Source organism: Seriola dumerili, unplaced genomic scaffold (genome assembly GCF_002260705.1).
Source record: "Seriola dumerili isolate Sdu_G_001 unplaced genomic scaffold, Sdu_1.0 BDQW01001090.1, whole genome shotgun sequence".
NCBI lineage: Eukaryota > Metazoa > Chordata > Actinopteri > Carangiformes > Carangidae > Seriola > Seriola dumerili.
The window spans coordinates 144,389-165,981 of NW_019175345.1; the positions used below are offsets into that span (position 1 = coordinate 144,389).

The 21,593-nt window shown below is 40.2% G+C and overlaps 3 protein-coding genes across 3 annotated transcripts in view; 2 read left to right on the top strand and 1 right to left on the bottom strand.

Moving 5' to 3' along the window:
• Window positions 1-192: 192 nt before the first annotated feature.
• LOC111237726 (zinc finger protein 239-like) lies at window positions 193-2,187 on the bottom strand. The gene has a single exon (XM_022766929.1). The coding sequence runs from the start codon at window positions 1,984-1,986 to the stop codon at window positions 1,213-1,215; it is 774 nt and encodes a 257-aa protein (XP_022622650.1). The 5' UTR covers window positions 1,987-2,187; the 3' UTR covers window positions 193-1,212.
• Window positions 2,188-3,013: 826 nt separating this feature from the next.
• On the top strand, window positions 3,014-8,890 carry ccdc84 (coiled-coil domain containing 84). The gene is made up of 11 exons (XM_022766952.1): window positions 3,014-3,259; window positions 4,222-4,388; window positions 4,534-4,632; window positions 4,723-4,789; window positions 4,989-5,051; window positions 5,454-5,521; window positions 5,656-5,770; window positions 5,863-5,893; window positions 6,636-6,737; window positions 7,140-7,272; window positions 7,851-8,890. Exons 1-11 carry the CDS (start codon window positions 3,143-3,145, stop codon window positions 7,966-7,968), a joined length of 1,080 nt encoding a protein of 359 aa, XP_022622673.1. The 5' UTR covers window positions 3,014-3,142; the 3' UTR covers window positions 7,969-8,890.
• Window positions 8,891-10,085: 1,195 nt separating this feature from the next.
• Window positions 10,086-21,593, top strand: part of fam214b (family with sequence similarity 214 member B) — a 28,305-nt gene continuing 16,797 nt past the window's right edge. The window contains exon 1 of the mRNA XM_022766989.1: window positions 10,086-10,395. The gene's annotated coding sequence lies outside the window, so the exon portion shown is untranslated. The remainder of the gene's footprint in view (window positions 10,396-21,593) is intronic.

Below are 21,593 nucleotides of genomic sequence, written 5' to 3' on the forward strand. Positions count from 1 at the left end.
TTTATCTCTTCATTGATATTTTGTCCTCATCAAAACCAAAAGTGGAAAATTCATCTACAAATACTGTACTAAAGTAAATGTTCAAATCACTTGTAATTGACTGTCTCCATTTCGAACCGTTTTGATGCACATCTTATAAAGAAATAACAATTTTTGTTGCACATTTATTTCACAGCCATGTTAGCACATTATGATTTTACGTATTATGCAAATAAAATTACCCAAAATTACCAACAATAACAACCAGTCCAGTGAGAGACCAGTGTACAGAGCTTGGCATGCCAACCAGGGTAAAAGGTAGCAGCTTTACATGCTGACCTATAGGCCCGTCCAGTTCATCACTATAACTAGAGGGATATTTGCAAAAAGTGACATGATGTTGTTTCAGAAGGAACCAATGGCCTAAAATTCTCACATAATTTGCTTATAGTTTTACAATTCAAAGTCAATCTGGTATTTTTATGTTATTACCATATGCCGTAAAATCACAATATTGAAATAAGCACATGAAATAACAGCAATTCATTTTCCAGCTTCATTTCGGTGCTATTTATACACCAATCACCTGGGTTGATATTGCCCTGTAGTTTTTAAGCTAATCATTCAGTCCCTCAATGTGGAATATCAGTCTGAATAACCAGCATCAAAAAACATTACATTAACAATATTCTTTGACAGCACCATGTAGTGCATCATTACAATTTGGGTATCTTCTCTAAAGCCTAAAATGAAAACAATTATATCAAGAACTATATGAAAATATCAAATGAAAGGCTGTAGACACAAAGAGACCGTAGTTTGCAAGATGACATCATACTGCAAGTGGCCCAACATCTCAGCTCAGAGTTCATAATTGACTCATATAACTGAGGTAGTGTATACAAATAGTAAAAAAGAATAATGATTTATGAGGTCAGTCATTTATATTGTTAGGGACTGTGCATTCACTGATAGGAGATAAGAATAGTTATAAAGAAATACTGCTGCAAACAGAAATATGAGTAATAGATAATAATAATAATGTAATAATGTACCCTCATAATAATGAGGGTAGTTTAAAAAACATTTTTGACAATTAACTGCATTTAACTAAGACTTAAACAGTTGCTGAGATGCAGTTCATGCAAAAGATTCACTTCTGTGGGTTCTTGTGTGTTTTGGCCATGAGATGCTACAACTGAACCATCTCCCATATATTCTTGAAATACAAGGCTACTTGCCTGTGTGTGAGCTCATATGTCTTTCCAAATGAGACACACTTAAGTATTTTTTCCCACAAGTGTTGCAGGGATATGGTTTCTCACCAGTGTGGGCTCTTCCGGGGTGGAATCTTCCATTGTGGACTATCAATTCACTACTAAGTCTGAAAGTTTTCCCACATGTTATGCAAGTATACAGCTTTTCACCTGTATGGATTCTCATGTGGGCTTTGTAGCCACTGCCAAGTTGGAAATTTTTCCCACATATTTTACAGGAGTATGGTTTCTCACCTGTGTGGACACTCACATGTGTTTTCAATACTGACTTGCTACTAAATCTTGCCCCGCAAGTGGTGCAGGGATACGGCCTCTCACCTGTGTGCGTCCTCATGTGGACCAACAAGCCATTACTACTTATAAAACCTTTCCCACAAGTTTCGCAAGTATGTGGCCTCTCACCTGTGTGAGTTCTCATGTGGACCATCAAGCCACCATGATATCTGAAATATTTCCCACATGTTTCACAAGAATATGGATTCTCACCTGTGTGAGTTCTCATGTGGACCATCAAGCCACCATGATATCTGAAATATTTCCCACATGTTTCACAAGAATGTGGCCTCTCACCTGTGTGGCTTCTCATGTGGACCACCAAGCCACTATTATATCTGAAATATTTCCCACATGTTTTACAAGAATATGGTTTCTCACCTGTGTGGACTCTCAGATGTGTATTTAATTGGGACTTACGCTTAAAATCTTTCCCACAAGTGTCGCACTGGAACATATTTTTACCTGTGCAGGTACTCAGGTTATACACATGGCTCCTGTGAATTTTGCTTTTGCGAGGTCTCTTCTTCGACTTTGGCTCTGCATTTGCAATTGATGTTGAGTCTCCATTCTTGCCACCTTTGTGTCCTTGGCTCTCAGCTATTTAAGAGTTATGAGAGTTGTGAGAGGGGAGCTGGATGTCGCTTGCTTCTGGTTCACTGTGGATACTTTCTTTGTTAGTAGGAATCAACTATATCATATCAGTCTCCTGCTTCAGTACAAGCTGCTCTCCTTCCTGGCTGGTGAAGAGTTCATCCTCTTCTTCTTTCATCTGTGAAGGTTTGGGTTCCTCTTGGTCCAAACTGGAGCTCCTCTCCTGGTTAAAGAGCTGCTGGTCAGCAAGAACCTCTTCCTCCTCCACCTTACCGATATTTTGCTGTGGGAGCTCTGGAGGGACAATGGACATAAGCAGGTTATACATGTCAAGGTACAAGAAATTTAAATAGAGTCAATGTTTAAACCGATATGTGGGGATATGTGTTATTCTCCCGTTTCCTTTTTTTTTAAGATAGTTTATGTTTTACAAACCTATCCTGTGTAACTTTAATTCAGGTTCCCAAACTTTGAACAGCCTGCGATGACGATCGATCTCATCCTCGTACTTTACTATAGTCTTTTTAAAAGCTCCAAATATTTCTTCAGCAGCAGCACTTAGTCTGTCTTCGATCAACTTCCTTAAACACTGGATTGTAGACATTTCCATTTAAGTCTGAGAAGCACATTTCCACAGGGACGATAAACTCATACAATGCAGATAGTTTCCGCTATTCAGTTAACGTAACTAATTTTATTTACTACCATCGGATGTGCAGAACCAATAGTCATAAATGCAGCAAGATCTGATGGAAATTATCAACAAAGATTAGCAGCAAGTTTTCCAAACTGGCACGATAGTCACAAAGGTTTAACGTCAGTTCCGCCTAGGCTCTTTGTCTCCAGTCGGGAAACATATCGAGACGGAATTGCTTCCGGTAGAAGACCACCAACGCTTGTGAGTTGAGTTGCGATTAGTAAAATAAAAATAATAATAATAATAGAGATGTTTGGTTTAAGCTCGAGTCCCGTGTCAGCTTAGCTGTAGTATACTGTAGTGTACTACTCCCATCGTATCAATGGGGGCCTATTACTGTGCCATATGTAGGCAGACAACGTTCACCGGGAAGGGACATATCTTCGGGAAAAGTCATCAAAGCAGACTTAGAGTGGTTCTTCTCAAATTCTTGGAAAAGGTAAGTAGGTTTATGCCAGCCAATTCACACTAATATCTAGCATTTTGAGTATTTTTGTGCTCACATTTTCTTCCACCTTCATGGATTTTATCTATTTACGCACTGCTAGCTCCCTGGTGCTAGCTGTAAACCGTCGTCGAAATCAAAATGATCAAGTTGTGTCACCTCTTGAGTGACACTGACACTTTTTAGCCTTTTGTGTTTGCTAACTTGTGCTTCACAACAACACAAAATTTTTAAAGCTCACTAACATATGTAGTAATTTAGGGCTTGACGTCTACAAAATGGCCACTACGAGGTGCATCAAAGATATTGAATTTATAACATTAACCAGACTAATAACAGATGGGACAATGTCGAGATAAGAAATCACAGAATCAGTCTCCGCATGTTCAAACTGTCCGAGATTATGTTGCTAACCTGGGCTACTTATTTTAGTGTAACTCTAGTAGTAAATGTACAGACATGTCTAACACCTGTTACATTGAATTGTATTGCTTACATCTCCTTATAATAAGTATATATTATTATTTTTGTAACTCATGGTATGTACTACAGTATTCTTTTTTGTTTCTGTTATATGTACTATTTCATGGTATGGTAAAATGTTGCTGTATAGAGTATGCACATCACACACACACACAGATTTATGGCTGCCTGTTTTTCCTTTACAGTAAGTCTAACTCCAACAAGTCACTATACCACCTTAAAAGGATGCAGGGTTGCACTATTAGATCATTTATTTCACACAAACAATTGCACTGATTATTTATTCAGTCAAAGGTATTTTATTCTTAAATTCCTTGTTTTATTTTTTTTTACATAATTGGTGATCATCTGTTGATATAAACCAATATAATACAGGACTTACTGCAGGGCTGTTGTATGAGACCGCATCAGTTTTTGTTATAGTTAGTACAACTTTTATGTTTTCTGTGTTTGTTTCATCCTCTGTCACCCAGGTGAAGGAAGCTCGTCGAACACTTAAAAAGCCCCAAGTTGAAAAGTTTGACTGCACACAGCCCAAGCAGACATTCTGGTGCTACTGCTGTGGGCTCGAAGTTGATAGAAACGTTACAGATGGCAACATGACTGTGCTGTACGGAGGGTTGTTGGAACACATGGCCACGTAAGTACCAAAACTATTTTCATGCAACTGAACGTCTGTGAGCTTGTCAAAATTCACATGATCACACTTTTAACCCAAGTTTTCTGTGATCGACTCCTTCTGTCCCCTCTTTGCTGGTTTACCTTTCAAATGTACTTGGTTTCAGCCCAGAACACAGGAAAAATACACACAAGTTTTGGTGGGACAACAAGGCCGACCCCAAGCTTAGAGACAAGGTCATCGTCACAGAGGAGGAAACTGAGAGGTAGGTCCAGTGAGCCAAAAGTCTATATTAATGAAGTTGGTTTGGAAAATAAAAGATTCCTTGCGTTGATCATTGTTCGCTTTTGTTTAGGTTTAAATCTGAGCTGGCAAATGTGTTGGAATCCTTTGTGGAGAAGGAGGATGAATTCATTAAACAGGTAATGCAAAATTGCTTCTTCTTTTTTTTTTTTAAATGAATTTAAGATTAACCAACGAAGAGTCTATAGCTGTGGTAGCAACTCTGAGACAACCACTAGCATGGCTACAAAGTGTCGTAGGGAACGTCATTTTAACCAACCTTCTGATGGCAATCTGTTGCGATCTCTTTTTTGTTTGTTTTTCTTTTCATGGCTGCAGCAAGCTGATTATATCCGGACCCAGGAGAAGCATCGTCAAGAGGTCCTTCAGTCTCTTTTAGAGGTTTGTTTTCCAAGGATGCAGTGGCAGTATCCATCACTCTGGCCTTGACTGTTGTCTTTCATCATGTTGAGTTGCATGTAAAATGGGAATTGCCACCATTCTCCAGCTAAATGATTGCAACTGCCAAAGCAATGATCCTCTGGCGAACCTGTTTAACTCTGAAAATATTTGTGGCTGGTGAAACCTTGTATCTGGTGGCCAGGGTGGTTTAAGGACAAAGTAATTTTCTACATACGGTTATAGTGGAAATTTAGATGGGCATGGTGAATAATGAGAGGTTTGTGTTAACATTTGGAGCAAAGTCGTGTGTGAGGATTGTGATTATAAAAGCTGAGATGACGCACGATGAGTGCTCAGACTTCCTCTGTGAACCACTGTTGGCTTTTCCTGAATCAATATCAGCGTGACGCAGAGCCGGAGTTGTACAATGGACCCAACGGCACAGACATGTCTGCAGAGGATTCTGTCAGGTAACACAGTGTCTATCTGTCATGTTTCATCCTTTTTTCTTTTTTTTCTTTTTTTTTTTTTTTGCGTTGTATCATCAGTAGCACTTGAAATTACATCTGTTTGTTTGGGGATCCCTTTGTTGTCTGGGGAACAGCTCTCAGTTTCCATCTCAGGGATCAGACCAGCAGCCAGGTAGCAGCTTTGTGGACTCAGTGGTGGAATCACCGTGGGCTGCAACAGGACAAGGCCTGACTTTTATAGGCTATCAGGTAGACGGACAGCTGTCATTATGAAGGTGTTTAATAATTAACTGTTTGTCTTTTTACACAAACACAATGATCTCATTTGATCTCTGTTACAGGATTCATCAAACAGTGGAAATGTCCATACAGGTACAGTGATATATGAATAGATGCAATGGTTAAGTATATAAACTCATCTCTTATCTTACTGATCAGTGTTTTTACCAGACAGTAGTTTAAACAATCACCTCATACATGGTCTTTGCTGTGTCATATAGCACCACAGTTTATTTCCCGGAAGCTTAGTAAGCCTAATATTATACTTTACAAAAGTGTAATAATGTCTTTTAACAAACTGTGGTGCCTCCTCTATTAATAACTGTGTGATAGCCTGATATACTGAGTGTGCATTTTTGGAGTTTTTCTGTACATAATAATTAATACAGTCAAAAAATAAATTTTATTTAGAAAAATTTTCATCATTTGAAAAAACATTTTTAAATTATTATAATCAGCTTTTTTGTAAGAAAAATAAATCTTTGCCATGTCTGAAAAATCCTGCTAAATATGAGTCACTTTTAGCTTTAAAATTCATTCCATCTGTTTTCCAGGTCAGTCTCTTCTCTGCATTTGATGAGTTTGGTGGATAAATATGTTGTGCTTATAGTAATATTGCTTTGCCAGCTGTCACATGATCCTAAAGAGAAACGGCACATGTGCATGTATATTAAGGGTTCCCTTTGAATTAATAGAACATATACTAGTTTCTTATTGTGCTTTCCATACTTTTCAAAGCTTGTGTAGAAACCCAGTGTCTCCAGAATTTACAGGCTCATTTCACCTCTTGCATGGGTTTCAGGAAGAGTAAGCATATGGGTTCTCTGTGTCGTAGGTGCCGTCCCTCCTTGGCTCCAGGACGATCCTCTGGAGGGGACCTCCAATTCTACAGCAAATGTAGAGATTGGCCCATCGCTTCAAGAGTTCCTCAAACAGAGTAGGAATCACACACACAGATTTTTTTCATGTTGTGTGTTATGTAAATTTGTTGTCAGCTGAGCAGTTCATCTGCTCAAAGAAATGCTCCAACGTCGATGATAATTTCCATGAGAGCTGAGTAATTATCTGTTATTGGTTGCCTGGGAGCTGTGATTTATAACTCATCTTAGATTCTACTGTTTCTGTGACTTTTTTGATGCTACTGCTGTATCTTATGAAAATCATGGCAGTTAAGCAGTATGAACATATTGGTCTCTGATCTTGATCTTCGTAAGTCTCAGTGATGCGAAGATTTTATCCATGTAATACCACGTATGCAACACCACATGTAGACCTAAGGTAAAAGAGTCAAAACAAGGATTGGAGTATAATTAAAATGGCCTCATTCGTCTTTTGCCAGAGGAGCAAGAGAAGCTGAGGAAGCTTCCACCAAACAGAGTCGGAGCCAACTTCGATCACAGCTCACACACAGACGCCAACTGGCTTCCCTCTTTTGGTAGAGTCTGGAACAGCGGCCGACGCTGGCAGTCCAGGTGAGATCACACCACTCTTCACTACCCCTGAGACTAATATAGAATGAATGCAAACCATGACTCTTCTCACTCCATCCCATTCATGTTTACACACTTACAGGCCCTAACCTAAGGTTTGATGTCCTGTTTGAGTATGTTTGTGTGAACAGAGGAAATGACTAATTTGAGATTGTTATTCCCTAAATGTAAACATGGGGTATGATAGTTCATTCAGATGTTTTTTTTTGTTTGTTTTTTTATAAGAATCTAATTTTTTTTTTTACATAAAGCCTATTTCTTTCTATAGCAATCTTCCTGAGGAATTTGGATCCACATTGTTGATTCATAGCTGCATTAAAAAGCTAGCAGCATTCTCTCTTACTGCAGTCTAAATACTTACATCTGGATGGTACAAAAGTGAGAGTGTAAGCACACTGCAAACAGACTTTTTTATTCTACATGGTGCTGTTTGGCTGATGATGCTGATTTCATCTGTTGTCCCTAGCCAAACATAAAAAAGACATATTCAGTTTAATTTTCAGTTCAATACATTCATTTCACTGGTCTCTGCATATGAATGTGACTTTTTTTCCCAACAGGCATCAATTCAGACAAGAGGAAGGGCAGAAGAACAGACAAAAGAGGAAAAGGGAGCACATCACAGACGGGTCAAAGAAAGCAAAAACGACTGAAAAGCCGACAAATTCTGACACTTAAAACTGAGTATGCTGTATGAGAATTTACGAGTGAAAGGATGTATAGAGTTTGTAAGATGTGAATGAGGTTTTATATGTTTTTTTTTGAGGAGTTGTACTTGGTTGAAATGCTCAGGCTGACTAGACAGCCTCCTGTATTTCCAAACTTACCTTATTTAAAACATAACTGGGAAAGTCTGCATTAAAGATATTAACTTGGTATATTAAGCAGAGCTTAGGGGAGGTTTTTATGTTAGAACATTACCTTTGATAATTGCATTTTTTTTTAATATAACAACTGCATTGTACACTCAACACCACCCTGCTGCACATTCAAAAGATTAGACCAAATTGGTCACTGAGCTGCTTTTTAATCAATTGACTGAATATCAGTGGCTTCAATCAGAGACACAGAGAGAGAAGCCTCATTGAAATTCTTTTCCTGCCCACATTCTTCCACCAAGTCCAGGACTCTGATCTGTAAGTTATGGAACTACAGCTCATTGAGATCTGAGGATAATGTGACTGTTCCAGCAGCTGAACAGCAGGGGGCGCAAGACACTCAACTAAAAAAAGGTCCTTCTGTGTGTTAAAAGAGTTGACATAAAGGCAATCTGTTGAAGCCAATGTTTAGGTAACAACATGGTAAAAAGCTAACTGGATTATACATTTTATTGATAAATGTCAGATTTTTTTTTGTTGCTTTGTTTTTCACATTTTTTTCTTTTCTCTCGCTCTCAGATTCTGACCTATCAGTATTATTTTGTAAACAACCGTTAGTGGTTATACCCATAATGAGAGCAGTAGTTCTCAGTGTTTCTCTACAATAAACATCAGTTTTTTTTGCAGTGAACCTTTGTGCCAATTGATGAGCTTTCATTTCCCTTTTCAGATCATGTTACGTGATGAATTACTGTGAAAGACTTAAAGGCTGCATATGCAAATGTTTGTCGCTCTGAAGTAAGACTTGATAAAATGTTAAAAAAAGTGAATACCTTTCATCTGAATAGATTCAGTGCTTTCTAAAACAAGAAAGTCAAACCCCTTTTCTAATCCTTTATAATAGAAAGAAGGTTTCTACGCTTTAGTTGTAGTTTCTACAAGTCAAGCATGATCTAACATGAGGTAACAAATATTCTAATAATGGGACTACTCAAACAAATAAACACTGGGTGGGAGGACACAACCAAGAATCTGTCACAAGTGCCCTCTTGTATCCTTGCACAAAACAATCCACTGTTGTTTTTTACCTTAAAGCCTTTAAGACCAACTTTTGTCTGTAGACTGCTCTGTTAAACTCCAAATGCATTTTTAAGGAATCACTTCATAATGGGTTTTGTAAGAGGTTTAATGTTTTGGCTCTTTCCTGCATTATATTTAGGATATAAATGACTATTACTGTGTGAAATATGCAGCCAAGTGGAACATCAGTACAGGGATGGATGAATGGCCAAGAGCAACATCATATATTCCACTCCTTGAGCTTTCAGTAGGCCTTTGTTTTATCTCTACAGGCCTCCTCCTCTCCACAGCAGAGTAATCAAGCCCCAGTGTGCTCTGGGTAGATGGGCGTGGAGCTCAGTGCAGCGCAAAGCAATATGGGGATTCAACGTGTAGCTGAGCTATTCTTAGCTCTGACAACATGGCTAGGGCTGTTTCAGTACAAGCGGAAGAAAAGAAGGGGTTGCCAGTTATTTGGCTGCAAAGTTAACCGTTGCCGTGTGTAGTTTTACAGCATGTTGATGTGCTGTATAACTGTAAAGTTTTTATTTAGTACGTCAGTACATAGTTTTCTTGTAGTTTTCTGTTAAATATTATAGGATCTATTGACAGCACAACAGCCGTCTTTCGCAGTAAAGAATGGGAGGGTAGAAAAAGCACGTGTACTGGGCGTTTCCTGAGTTAATCCATGGTCCAATCACAGAGCAGGATTTTTTGAATAAATCTGCATGTTTTAAAGACGGCCTAATCCCTGAGTGCTGATTGGTTAAGCGGAACAGAAGCAGCCAATCGCCTAAATGACAGGCGCTCAGCTGGCCGTGAAGCCCCGCCCCCTTGATATTAACTGGCAAACCCCGGAAACGTTGACGCTTAAAGGGACAGAGGAGGAATTTCAGGCAAAGGTTGAAACAACGAAAACAGCTGCGAGCACAAAAAAAGACAGGCACAGAGAGGAAGGGACGTAGACAGACAGCAAAGCGAGCGAGCTATGTGGCAAGACGATACTGAAGCTCTCTGATTATTTTACCCATCAGACATCCAGAGCTAAGGCGACTAAGGGCTTTTAGCGTCGAAGTCGATTTTCGCCCCTTTAACGTTAGCTACCTGGAATCCGACAACGCAGCAGTCAACACGGCAGAGAGATAACAAAAAGGCCAAACTCCCAGACGACAGGGACGCGTCAGTTCAGACTGTGTGTTTCCCCTCCTGAATCCACCTTTTTTATTAGGTGAGTATGATTTTACGAATCCTCACATCTGACTAGCTAGCTACCTATTAATCATCTGCATTGTGTGAACTTTAAATATAGCTATGTATGGATATTGTACAAATGTTGCGGTTATTTAGTAATTCATGGATCAGTCATCATTTTCTTTATCAATCAGTGAATCTGAGCAAAGAATGACTGGAATCCAGCCTAAGCCAGCTGATGACCTGCCAGTATCTTGCAGGGTGCAGGGGGCGTTCCCCTGCTTTGTCTGCTTTCCTCACTCTTTCTTTATGTATGTGTGTGCGTGCGTGCACTCTGCGGTGGCGAGGGACGAAGTGAGGGATAGAAACCCCAGTGTATCAGTCACCGTCATAGGTATGGATGTCCCATCAAAATGCAAGTGTAAATATTTAATTTTGGTATAACTGCTGCACACTCATGCCCTCCTGGGATTGTGCATATATGGGCTTTGCAAGAAGGAGGGATCAACAGCACTGGCATATATCTGTGAGATTATGACTGTAGCTCAGCGGGTGGAGTGATGATGATCACTGTAAAGCTTACAGGGGAGAGGATAGCACTGAGTACAGTGGGTGTATTGTTCCCTTGGATTGCACTTGGGAGTTGCATTGCATCATGCAGTGAAGGGGGCATTGATGTTGGCATTGAACCCTAGTTACAGTATATATAAAACCTATGAAGTGTTTAGAGTCAGTTATTACAGTGTTATTATGCTCAGCTGCAAAGCACTTCCTCCCATTGTCCTGACAAGCAGGGCATGATGGCTCTGACATACACATTACACCTCATGTGCATACAGTCACACTCACTCTACATCACCTTTACAGCACATGTGCATATGGGAGTCCACCAGCTGTTTCACATGTATGTAAATAGAAGATTTTCTGCACACACACACTCACACACACACTCACCCACATTGCTGCAGCAAATCCATCTACAAGTCTTCATTTTTCACTCTATTGCTTGGCCTTGCATTGGTCTGACAGCCACCCCCCACCTCTCTGTCTGTGAGAAACCAGTGGGCTTTGTCCTCAGCTGAGTGTGACGTCATGCAGATCTTTGCTGTAACCAACCGTGAAGGCGAGGTGCATGTTGTTCAGCAGTCCTTGGTCTGGGCTTGTCCTGTGCACAATCACACTTTGACTTAAGTTCTTTAATGTTCAAACAAGATGGTGTGTCTCTTCAGGTGAAACAAAGAAACTGAGAAAACCGTCTGTCTCACATCAAAAGAATAGGAAGGACGGTAAGCATCAAAAACTCAGCAAGGATGAGTGTGGGACGTTTTTAGCATGGAAGGAAAACAATGCCAGGAATCCCCAGTGATGACTTGTCTGTTTGCCTCAAAATGTATAACTACTAATATATTCAACCTCAGGGAAAAACATGATATGCTCCTGTGTTTACGTCCCAGCCAAGTACATTAAATGAAGCAGGAGTGTGGTCTTGAGATCCTGTGTGTTTTCTCAGGGAGCATATATGGAGCCACCTGCCTTGCTAGGCTGTTTAGAAGATGACTACATTATGGTCAATATGATGCTTACTTGAGATTTAGAGAGAGAGATTAGGCCCAGACTAGCAATGTTACAGCCTCTGTTAAACATTGGCCTGCAAGTGTCTCTTCTTACTTTACTTACAGTTCAGCTGCAGTATACAAATTTATTCATGTGTAGTCCGGGTCATCATGTGTGACGTCAAAGTTAAGGAACACCATTTTTGTTGTGGTCCTCTCTGCACCCAGCCTATGTACGTTTGACCAAATGGATTTTACCATATGGCTAGCTGAGTCGTTATGGCTCATGGTTGCAATTCTCCTTTTTAGCTTCTGTACCTGGCAGCACTTTTTTTTATATGCGTGTGTGGAAAGTGGGGGTGGTTATTAGACGCTTTGAGCTGATGAAGGCTTGTTGTCAGCCCTCCAATGTGTCTCTGCAGGATTTGATGTCAGAGATTACAGATGATTATGTGGGTTAGATCCAGTACTCAACAATGCTCTGGGGCTATATTGATCTCTGGTGTGTCTGTTTTTGTGTGTGTATGTGAGAGTGAGTGAGTGAGTGAGTGAGTGAGTGAGTGAGTGTGTGTGCATGCACATATTGCACTTGTATCCTTATCTGAGCTAAATTACCTCTCTTAAATAAAGAACTATTTAACCACTAAGGGTTGGATTTAAGGTTAAGTGAAAGAAAGCGCTCCACAAATGTAGCCGTATTTGTATGTCACTGTGAATACATGTTTTAATACACAGCCTTAAGTCAATCACCAAGAACCAGAACTGGCTGGTAGACTGACAGGAACAATGTCTTTCTCTTGTCTGAAAATACAGAAATGCTACCTCGTAGCTTCTTTATATGTCAGTATGAACCTTGTTGATCTGCCAGCACTGTGTAAAAATAAAGGTCCTCCTATTCACAGCAAAGCAACACTGATAAAAGATTTCTTTTTATAATTTTCTGCAGAAGCCCAGATGAAAACATTTATCACAAAGATTAAAGGCAGTAGATGGCATTACTAGTTGTTTTTCATTGCATAACCCCTTCAAGGGTCCCAAGCCTGGGTGATGCTGTTTGCTAGGAGATACCTTGTTCAGCCTAGGGTCCGAGCTGAGGCGGCTTGAGATGAATCATAAAATTTACAAGTGGACAGGTCAGAGTGCAACATAAACTGTGAGTGTGTCTCTGTCATATTCATGTCCTCACATTTAAGACTTCCAAGAAAAAGCTTCCAGAGTGAAGACATTTCAGAAGTGGTCTGTTTTGAAGAGATAAAGACATTACAGGAAGCAAGGAAGCTTTTTTTAATGTTGTGTGTAGGATAAAAGCGTGTGTGTGTTTTCTCTCCTAAATAACAGCGTATTCCCGAGCTGCTAAAATAACACCTGTGCAGCTTTGACTGGTGCAGCTTTAACCCTGAGACCCTTCACTCTGTAACCTCTGGTCTTTACACACACTTGTACACAAACCAACACACTAACTAAACGCAGCTTCAGGCTTACCATTAAAGGTCAGTTAGTCCACTTAACACTCTGTCAATAAGAGGAACTAGTTAGGCCTCTTACAAACAGCAGTGTCAGCAGTGTGTTTGTAACTGTGTTCTCTTAGCATTGACTGACTGTTTCAACCTATTCACAGGGCATGGAAGAGAATGCCAATTGTTTCAAGGATGCTTGGAATAAGTGAGCATCTGGAGACCATTTCAAAGGTGGTGGAGGGTCTAAGTCTACTGACAGCTGGAAATTAGAAAATAATGAGATAGACAAGTAGCAGTATTTGATTCATTTGAGCTTTTCTATTTCAATGTGTTACTTCTAAGTACAATAAGTGGCTGAGACAGGCTTTTCACAGGTGTCTGATCAGGCCACTTCAGCCAGGATTGAGCAGCATTTTAATATAGCGCTACTGATTGACCTTGTGAAGAGTGGATTCTGTTTGTTAGATGCTGGAGTTACCTAAATGGTTGGAACTGCATGGTGAACAAACCATGGAAGGCAGAGCCACAAACTCTTAACTTAATAAAGTATCTATTTAGAATTTTATTGACCAATATTTCAGCACATATGGCCCCATTGAGGATCAGTGCAGTAGTAAAATACCTGCAGAATGGAAATATAAATATTCAGAACTTTTATTCACACCCATGTTTCATTATTAGTAGGAAAACAGCATCATCACACCTTTTTGAAAGACAATCCCATCTATATTAGCAGCCTGCTCTCCTTTATTCAAACACAGCTGACAACAGAAGTCCAGAGAGAGAGAGAGAGAGAGAGAGAGGGAGGAGGGTGGCAAGGCGACAGAACCACCTGCTGAATAAATCAACGTGGTTTGACATTACACCCTGAGAGGCAAAGTGCAGTTCTGTACAGCGTGGGTATGTGAGAGTTTTATCTCTGGCTCTCTTTGACTTTGTGAGTGTACATTTTAGTCATTTATAAAGTAGAAATGCCAAACATCTACTGCAGAGCTGAAACGATGACTCAGCTAATCGATTAGTCATTCAACAGAAAAGTAATCGGCAACTATTTTGATCATTTGCTTTGTTGCTGTGTCAAATGTTCCATGTATTCCCAAATTCCAGCTTCTTAGTCATGAGGATTTGCTTATTTGTCTTATTCAATAGTAAACTGAATATTTTTGGGTTTTGTATGTATTTTTTCAGTATTTTCTAATATTTAATAGACTAAACAATTAATCGATCATTCAAGAAAGTGATTGGCAGATTAACCAGTAATGAAATTAAGTTAGTTGCAGCCCGAATTTGCTGGTTCAAGCTTCTCAAAAGAGAGGAGTTGCAGCTTTTCCTCCATTTAATATAACATTATACTGAATATCTATCCATTTAGGACTGTTGGTTGGGCAAAACAAACTGCCCTAGTTGAGGAACGGGGGCAGACCCACAAACCACACTAATACACAAATATTTCAACTAAAATATCTAGGTGGATAGTGGAAATTATACAGTGGGTAGATTGCACCAAGACAATTTACCACGGCTGAAAAACCACAGTTGGCCAAGGGCTGTTGTGTTGTTGCATTAATTTTGCGTTGATATTCTTTGTTGTTTTGGTTTTATTTATGCAAACTAGAAAACAAATCTAGTGTGAGTTGTTGTTGATGTGCCATCTTTGTATTTAGTTGATACCGAACTTTGCAGAAGGACTTTATCCTCATAATTGAGTATAAATAAGGAACAGCCTCTTGCGTGTTACTGTTATCACAAAGATGTCTAAAATCCAGTGCTGGGAGCCTCACAAGTGACTTGAGTTTCATATGTAATCCTATTGAATGACTTAGCATACAAATACACAGGTTACATAAATACGTTTCATGTAGACTGTGAGCCATTTAGTCTGTTAATGTGACTTCCACACACACCTCAGAATCAATGAGTAGATGTTGGAAGGCAGATGAATCTCTGTGCATTATATAGGTCAACGTAGAGCTTATCAAGCTAAGACCTGTTCACTCTCTGCCCCTCTCCCTCCCTCCCATCCTTGTCCTGTCCCCTCTGTCCATTACTCTCAGCTATCTTGTCATTTGTCTCGTTCCTCTAGTCAAAGCATCAAAGCCCTCCATCTCTCCTTGCTGATTTTATTTCCATCTTTCCATCTTGCGGAGGCTGAGTTTGTATGACAGGACTGGGCCTTTGCATGCATCATTTGTCACATACATTTACTTTCATCTAGAATGAAAGAAGATTCCTCTTTGGAAAACTGTGACACCCACTCTTGGAAATTCATTAATGATATTGTTTTACATGCTGGAAGCTTTTTTTTTTTGCATTGATGTTTGGAGTATATATACCTGAATTGACACTGGGGGTGTTGGGTTCAGCTGAAACAGTCTGTTTCCTAGTCATGTTTTTCCTGATACTAAAAGAACGCACACAGTTGTGTATTTCCTGCAGGCCTGAAAGCATCAGTATGTCTTATGTCCTCTCAGAGAGTTTTAAAGCTGTGGTATACAGAAAACACCTTCAAGCAATACAGGGCTGTACATGTGTATGTGTGTCTGTGTGTTTGTTTTCCACAGTTAAAGCCTAAGTGAAGTGAGTGCTAATCACACGGTATAAATAAATGGGGCCCTCTTTTGTTTATCATTGGGGCATATCTGCGTCTTTACTTGTTTTCACGCGCTTGTGGTTCATTAGTGTGCTGTTGTAGAAACGGTTGTGTGTGTGCCTGGCTGATGTTGTGCCATCAGAGACGGGGAACAGCTGAGACATTTTTGTCTCAAAGTGCCTTGTTGTTTCAGTTAAACTGACCGTAGAAATCAGGAGTAGGTAATTAAGTAATTAATAGCGTATGTATGAACTGAAGCATCTATTTAGCCATGCTAGTGGCATGGATCTGGGGATGGCAGTGTTTATTGCTCAGTCAGTTGCTAGGTCCGTTGAACAGTTGGTCCATAATTTTGCTCCAGACTGATATACCAAATGAACCAGTTACACCCTATAAGTTGTACTTTTATGTGCTGCTTGGGTTTGATATTTGCTAAATGAAACAGCTGGCAGCTTTCATAGAAAGAGTTAACAACAACACATATTGGATCTATGTCCAACTTATTTACGTTGATTGTGTTTTGTCTAGTTGCCTATTTGGATTCTGATGCATGTTAGTAGCTGCAAATAGTGTGTGTGCAGCCCTGCCTTAGGCTCAAACACAGAGCAGCAACTCTTGTGGTACCAAAGCTTCTCATTATTAACTGCTGCTTAATGACCACAAGCACGTGTGTTTGTGTGTTTGTGTGCGTGTGTGTCTGTGTTCGTGTGCGTGTGTGTGTGTGTGTGTGTGTGTGTATGTGTGTACGAATGATCTCTGGATTAACCTTAGCCAGGCCCCTCTCTACCCTTCACCCTTTAACACCCACACACCCCCCGCCCCCGCTCTGTACGTGTGTGTTCATAAACGTGCACGTGTGCAAGCGTCACTGGTCTTTTAGTTAAGCTTGTCTTCAAGCTCATTGTAAAGTTGAGCTTTGTTCTTCCTCATTTTTCACATATCCAGCTGTCCTAAAATGAGCACACACCTCTAACAAATGTGGGTATAAATGAGCTCTAACAGCTAGTGTAATCCTCTCCACCATCCACTTTGGCCAGTGACTAATCATCAGTGAGGTTGGCTGGTTAAATAGTGACAGTATGTCCTGGTTAGGTATTAGTGAGCTATGCTACAAAGAAAGTGTTTTTTTTTCCTCTTCCTTTCACTGCCCAGATGGCAGGCTAGACTACTTTCAACCGCTGCCAGTCTGAGTGGTGCAACACCACGCTGTGCGAGTTCCCCAAGCATGAAAGGGAAAAAAAGGAATTGATTTTAGACTGACGGAAGATGCACACACAAAAAAAAACAAAAAAAAAAACCTAAAGGCCAGGAGAACGGAGGAGAGAGAAGAAACACACATAGACAAAGAGGTGATGTTACAGAGAGAGACAGAGAGGTGAAAAAACGGGCAGCTGAATTCAGGGTGAAGAAGTGAGGTCTGAGAGGGAAGGGAGGCGAGGTGGAGGGAGAGCGAGCAAGCGAGCTTTATTTCCTGTCCTCCACGAATAGGCAGCATATTTCTCTGGAACATTCCATCCTCTGAGCTGGCCCGGCCTGTCACCAAGACTCAGGGTGCCACACTCCTCCCCATCTCTGCATTTCTTCCCATTGCACTGTCTCTCTTTCCTCACTGGACATATCAGGCGCTGCTTGATATATATATATATTCTTTTGTCTTTCCACAGCAAAAGTGAGCTAATTATGGAGTGTTATGTCCAAACTTTTTTTTTTCAACCAGACACTCAAAGGTATCACAGAGTAAACCACTACTCCTGCAAATGGAAAGGTTAAATATTACATTGAAAAGTAACAAAATCATGACATGACATTAGTGAGAGCTGTGGATGAGTAGTTGGAAAATAGTTTATTTTTGATGATGGATTGGTGTTGAAAGGAAGACTGAATTAACCTCAAATTCTCATTATCTCTGTGAGGAAGTTTAAACCAGATTACAGGATACACAAAAGAAAAGTTTCTACACTTGCAGAATCAAGTCATCTCGGATTAATAGACGAACAATGGACATGTTTGCAGAAGTGGATGGAGAGACATATTTGGTAATGGAAAAACAAACAAAACTTATTTCAGGAATGCTTTATTTGGACAGTCTGGTGTTTTTTAAATGGACTCCCAAAAAGTCTGTGTTCAAGAATGTCTATTTGCTGCATCTGCCTAATTTAACCCCAAATCATAAATTTAACTCTGACAATGACAAAATAAAGCGTGAACCATTTTGGGATTTTATTGGTCAAATATATCTAGCAAATTAGCTTAAATGGCAAAAAGAGCCAGGTATACACATACACACATATTTACACAGTTTTTTTCCCGAGCACTAAAGTTAAATGATTGTATTTAAATAGGCTCTCGGCCTCTTTTCAGCATAGTGAGCTTATTTATCAACAGACAGCTGGTTAAACATACCCTTCTGGAGAGAGTTCATCTCACCAGATTGTTACACTGCTTTAGAAATTCAAATATGAAGAGAAACTCCACAGGAACTGACTATCTGATAAAGGTAAAGTTATGGTTATATGGGATTCTCGGTGGGGTTATAGCTGTTAGACTGGCAGGTAAAGCATCAGTTGCCTGAAGAACAGGACACTGGTCTGCAGAGAAATAAGGGCTGAAATGTTGAAAATAGAAAGCAGCTAAATTTATTACCATGTGGTGACACATAATAGGCTGATAAAAATAGAAAATGAAGACTAAGATAAAAAGCACGTGCGGTATAAGTGAGAATGCCAGTTTTAAATTTGCACTTTAAACTTTAAGCCTGTTAATGGTGTAGCCCTGAAAATGGGAAGGGTGTTCTTTTCTTTTTTTTTTTTTAGCTTTCACAGTCCAAAAGGGCACTGTAAACATCAGCCTTCCTACAATATTTCTATGTTATTACATGACATCCAAATTCATTTAAAAGTTACAGTAAAAGCAAACAAGTTGCATCACAAAACTCAAATGGATTTGAAGCAGCAATTCAATTTGTGTGTAATTTCCCGGTAAATATTAGCTGTGAAATTTTTTTTGGCACATTAGAGCTTTCCTGATGTCCACTGTTTGTCCTCCCCTCGCTCTCTCACCACACACATATGTCTCCGTGTGTGTACCACTAACACACTCCTACATGCCATTAGAAACAGACACCCAACACGCGCAGGGATCCACGCCTCTTTAAACATGCAAAGTATTACACAGAACCACCGCTCCCACCCCCCACCCCCTCAGTCACATACACACACTTTCCTTTCCCACCCTTCCTCCACCTCCCCTCTTCCTCACCTCCTTTTGTTCTCTCCCTCCTCGAGAAGGAGGGTGAATTGGACCTTGTTTTCGATATTTAAAAACTGGCCATTTGAAACTGTGACTGACTGATTTTTCTCAAAGAGGTTTGGAGCTGGTGGTAGAGTCAAATCAAAGTTCTACAGTTTTTCAAAGCTGTGGCTGTTTTAGAGCTGGTGGGTAACCCCCCCACCCCACCCCACCCCCGACTCAAGAAAACACACAGCTGGTGTCACTTTGAGAGGCCTCAAAAAACAACGTATGTGTCTGTGTGTGTGATGCAGTGTTTCATGTGCCTCGATTGAAAATCCGACCCTGTCGTAGTCATATAGACATCAAAACAAACACTGCCATGCTCTCACGTCAGGATTCCATCAATGCATGTGTTTGATGGAATGTGAGTGAGTGAGTGTTTTCAATGCTTCTTTCTCCTCAGCTGCACTCAGAGTGCCCTTGAATGGAGGAGGGTCTTAATAGAGAAGACACACCCTTTTTTCCCCAAATATGGAGAGCAACATGGGCTCTTAAAGGTACAGTGTGTGTGTGTGTGTGTGTGTGTGTGTGTGTGTGTGTGTGCGCGCGCACTGAAACACAAGATCATAAATACAGTGCTGCTTGCAGTAAGCCCCCATTATTATAGTTTTTTCTCTTTTTTTACAATCTGTGCTGTCAAAAGCAGCAGCTCAGCATATTTGAATATAGAGGCCTCTCCTGATTTCAGTCTTCTCTTGTCAGTTTATCTTCCTCTGTCTGTCTCCGCTTGCTGTCTCTCTTCTACGCCAACTACCCCCCCTTCCCCACCCCCCCATCCCCACATCTCTATATTTGGAGGTATGTGGCTGAAGACGTGTCTTGTTTTTCAAACCTCCTCTCTGCTCACTTTTACTGCTCACACACATCCTCCTACACAAATGTATGCATCCTGCATCCATCTACGACAACATGCGTGTTGCGCTGAAGCAATAAGTTGATTAATCAATAAGTTAGTCAGCTGAAAATTAATTGATAATTTATTAATCATTTCAGTCAATGTTTGATCAAAAAACTAAACATTCCCCCTTCATATCTTAGGATTTAATATTTTTATTTGACTTGTATGGTAGTATATTGAAAACTTTGGGGTTTGGGATTGTTGTTCGCATGGAAGAAGCGATTTAGATATGCCATAATAACAGACATTTTTCACTATCCTGCAGCATATTGTTGGCACAATGTTTAATCGATTAACAACACAGCTAGAGTGCAAATTTGGAAGCCAGTATTTACAGTATTTGGCCTGGTGGCTGCAGGTAACTTCACATACTAACATGTTACTATCAGTATGAGTTTTTAAATGTAAAAACAACTGATGTAAGAGTGTAGCCATTTTGTAATGGAGATGATGCAAATTATTTCCTCTTCTGAACAAGGTAAGCTGTCTAAACCATTTTTTCCTAACCCTAACCTTAGAGTGTTAAAATGACAAGACTATTAAAGTCATCTTTATTTAAATAACCCCAAGTCACACATTCAACTCTGAGAGCTTTAAAATCTTTACATCACACTGAGCTGGTGAAGGAAAACTCAACACAACTACACAATGTCCTCTCCATCCTTCTCTATACCAGGGATAACATAGCAGTTCGGCAGCAACTGGCCTGTGTACATTCTTCATCCTGTTTTGGAAACAGACGTGGGCTGTCACAGATGGAAACTGAGCACGAGGTAGACATACAGTAAATGAGGAGTCAGGGACAGTGGCAAGACACAGAGAGACAAAGAGACAAAGAGCTATCAATAGGTTTGTCTCTCTTGGGTCGGCCAGAACACATCTGTTAATATCTCAACCCTGGTTTCCTAAATAAGGACAAAAGCATAAGTGGGTAGGTGTGTGTTTGGAACAAGAGGGCCGATTTAAAGTTGTGTGATCTTGACAACTTCAGGTATGTTTTGTACGCAGTGCTTGAACTTGCGTAATCTCCACCCACAATGTTCTGTGTGTGAGGTGAGAGAACGCACACAAGAGTGTGATGCACTTGTTTGCACTGTGTGTGTCGTTTAACCACACCACTCTGTTCAAAATAGTTCTTGCCCAGTCAACATGCTGTTCCTTATTAGCTCACAGATGGCAAGAGACACACACACACACATATGAGGGCTGCTCCTGGTACTCAGCTGATAAACTTTTTCACATTCATTTCATTCTCTATCTTTACTCCAGCAGCAGATAAGCCTTCTGCTTTTAAGCTTGCGTAGGCTATAGGTGCTGTGCACATTTCATGCTACACACTTTGTTTGTGCCTTTGTGTGTGAGAGAATGAAGACAGACACACACACACACACACACACACACACACACACACAACACACAACACACACACACACACACACACACGTA

Bases quoted from the DNA above. Each gene is read 5' to 3' on its own strand.
- LOC111237726 (XM_022766929.1), bottom strand. From the start codon at position 1,986: ATGTTCCAGTGCGACACTTGTGGGAAAGATTTTAAGCGTAAGTCCCAA.
- ccdc84 (XM_022766952.1), top strand. From the start codon at position 3,143: ATGGGGGCCTATTACTGTGCCATATGTAGGCAGACAACGTTCACCGGG. The intron at 6,738-7,139 runs GTAGGAATCACA...GTCTTTTGCCAG, and splicing joins TCAAGAGTTCCTCAAACAGA to AGGAGCAAGAGAAGCTGAGG. The intron at 7,273-7,850 runs GTGAGATCACAC...TTTTCCCAACAG, and splicing joins GGCCGACGCTGGCAGTCCAG to GCATCAATTCAGACAAGAGG.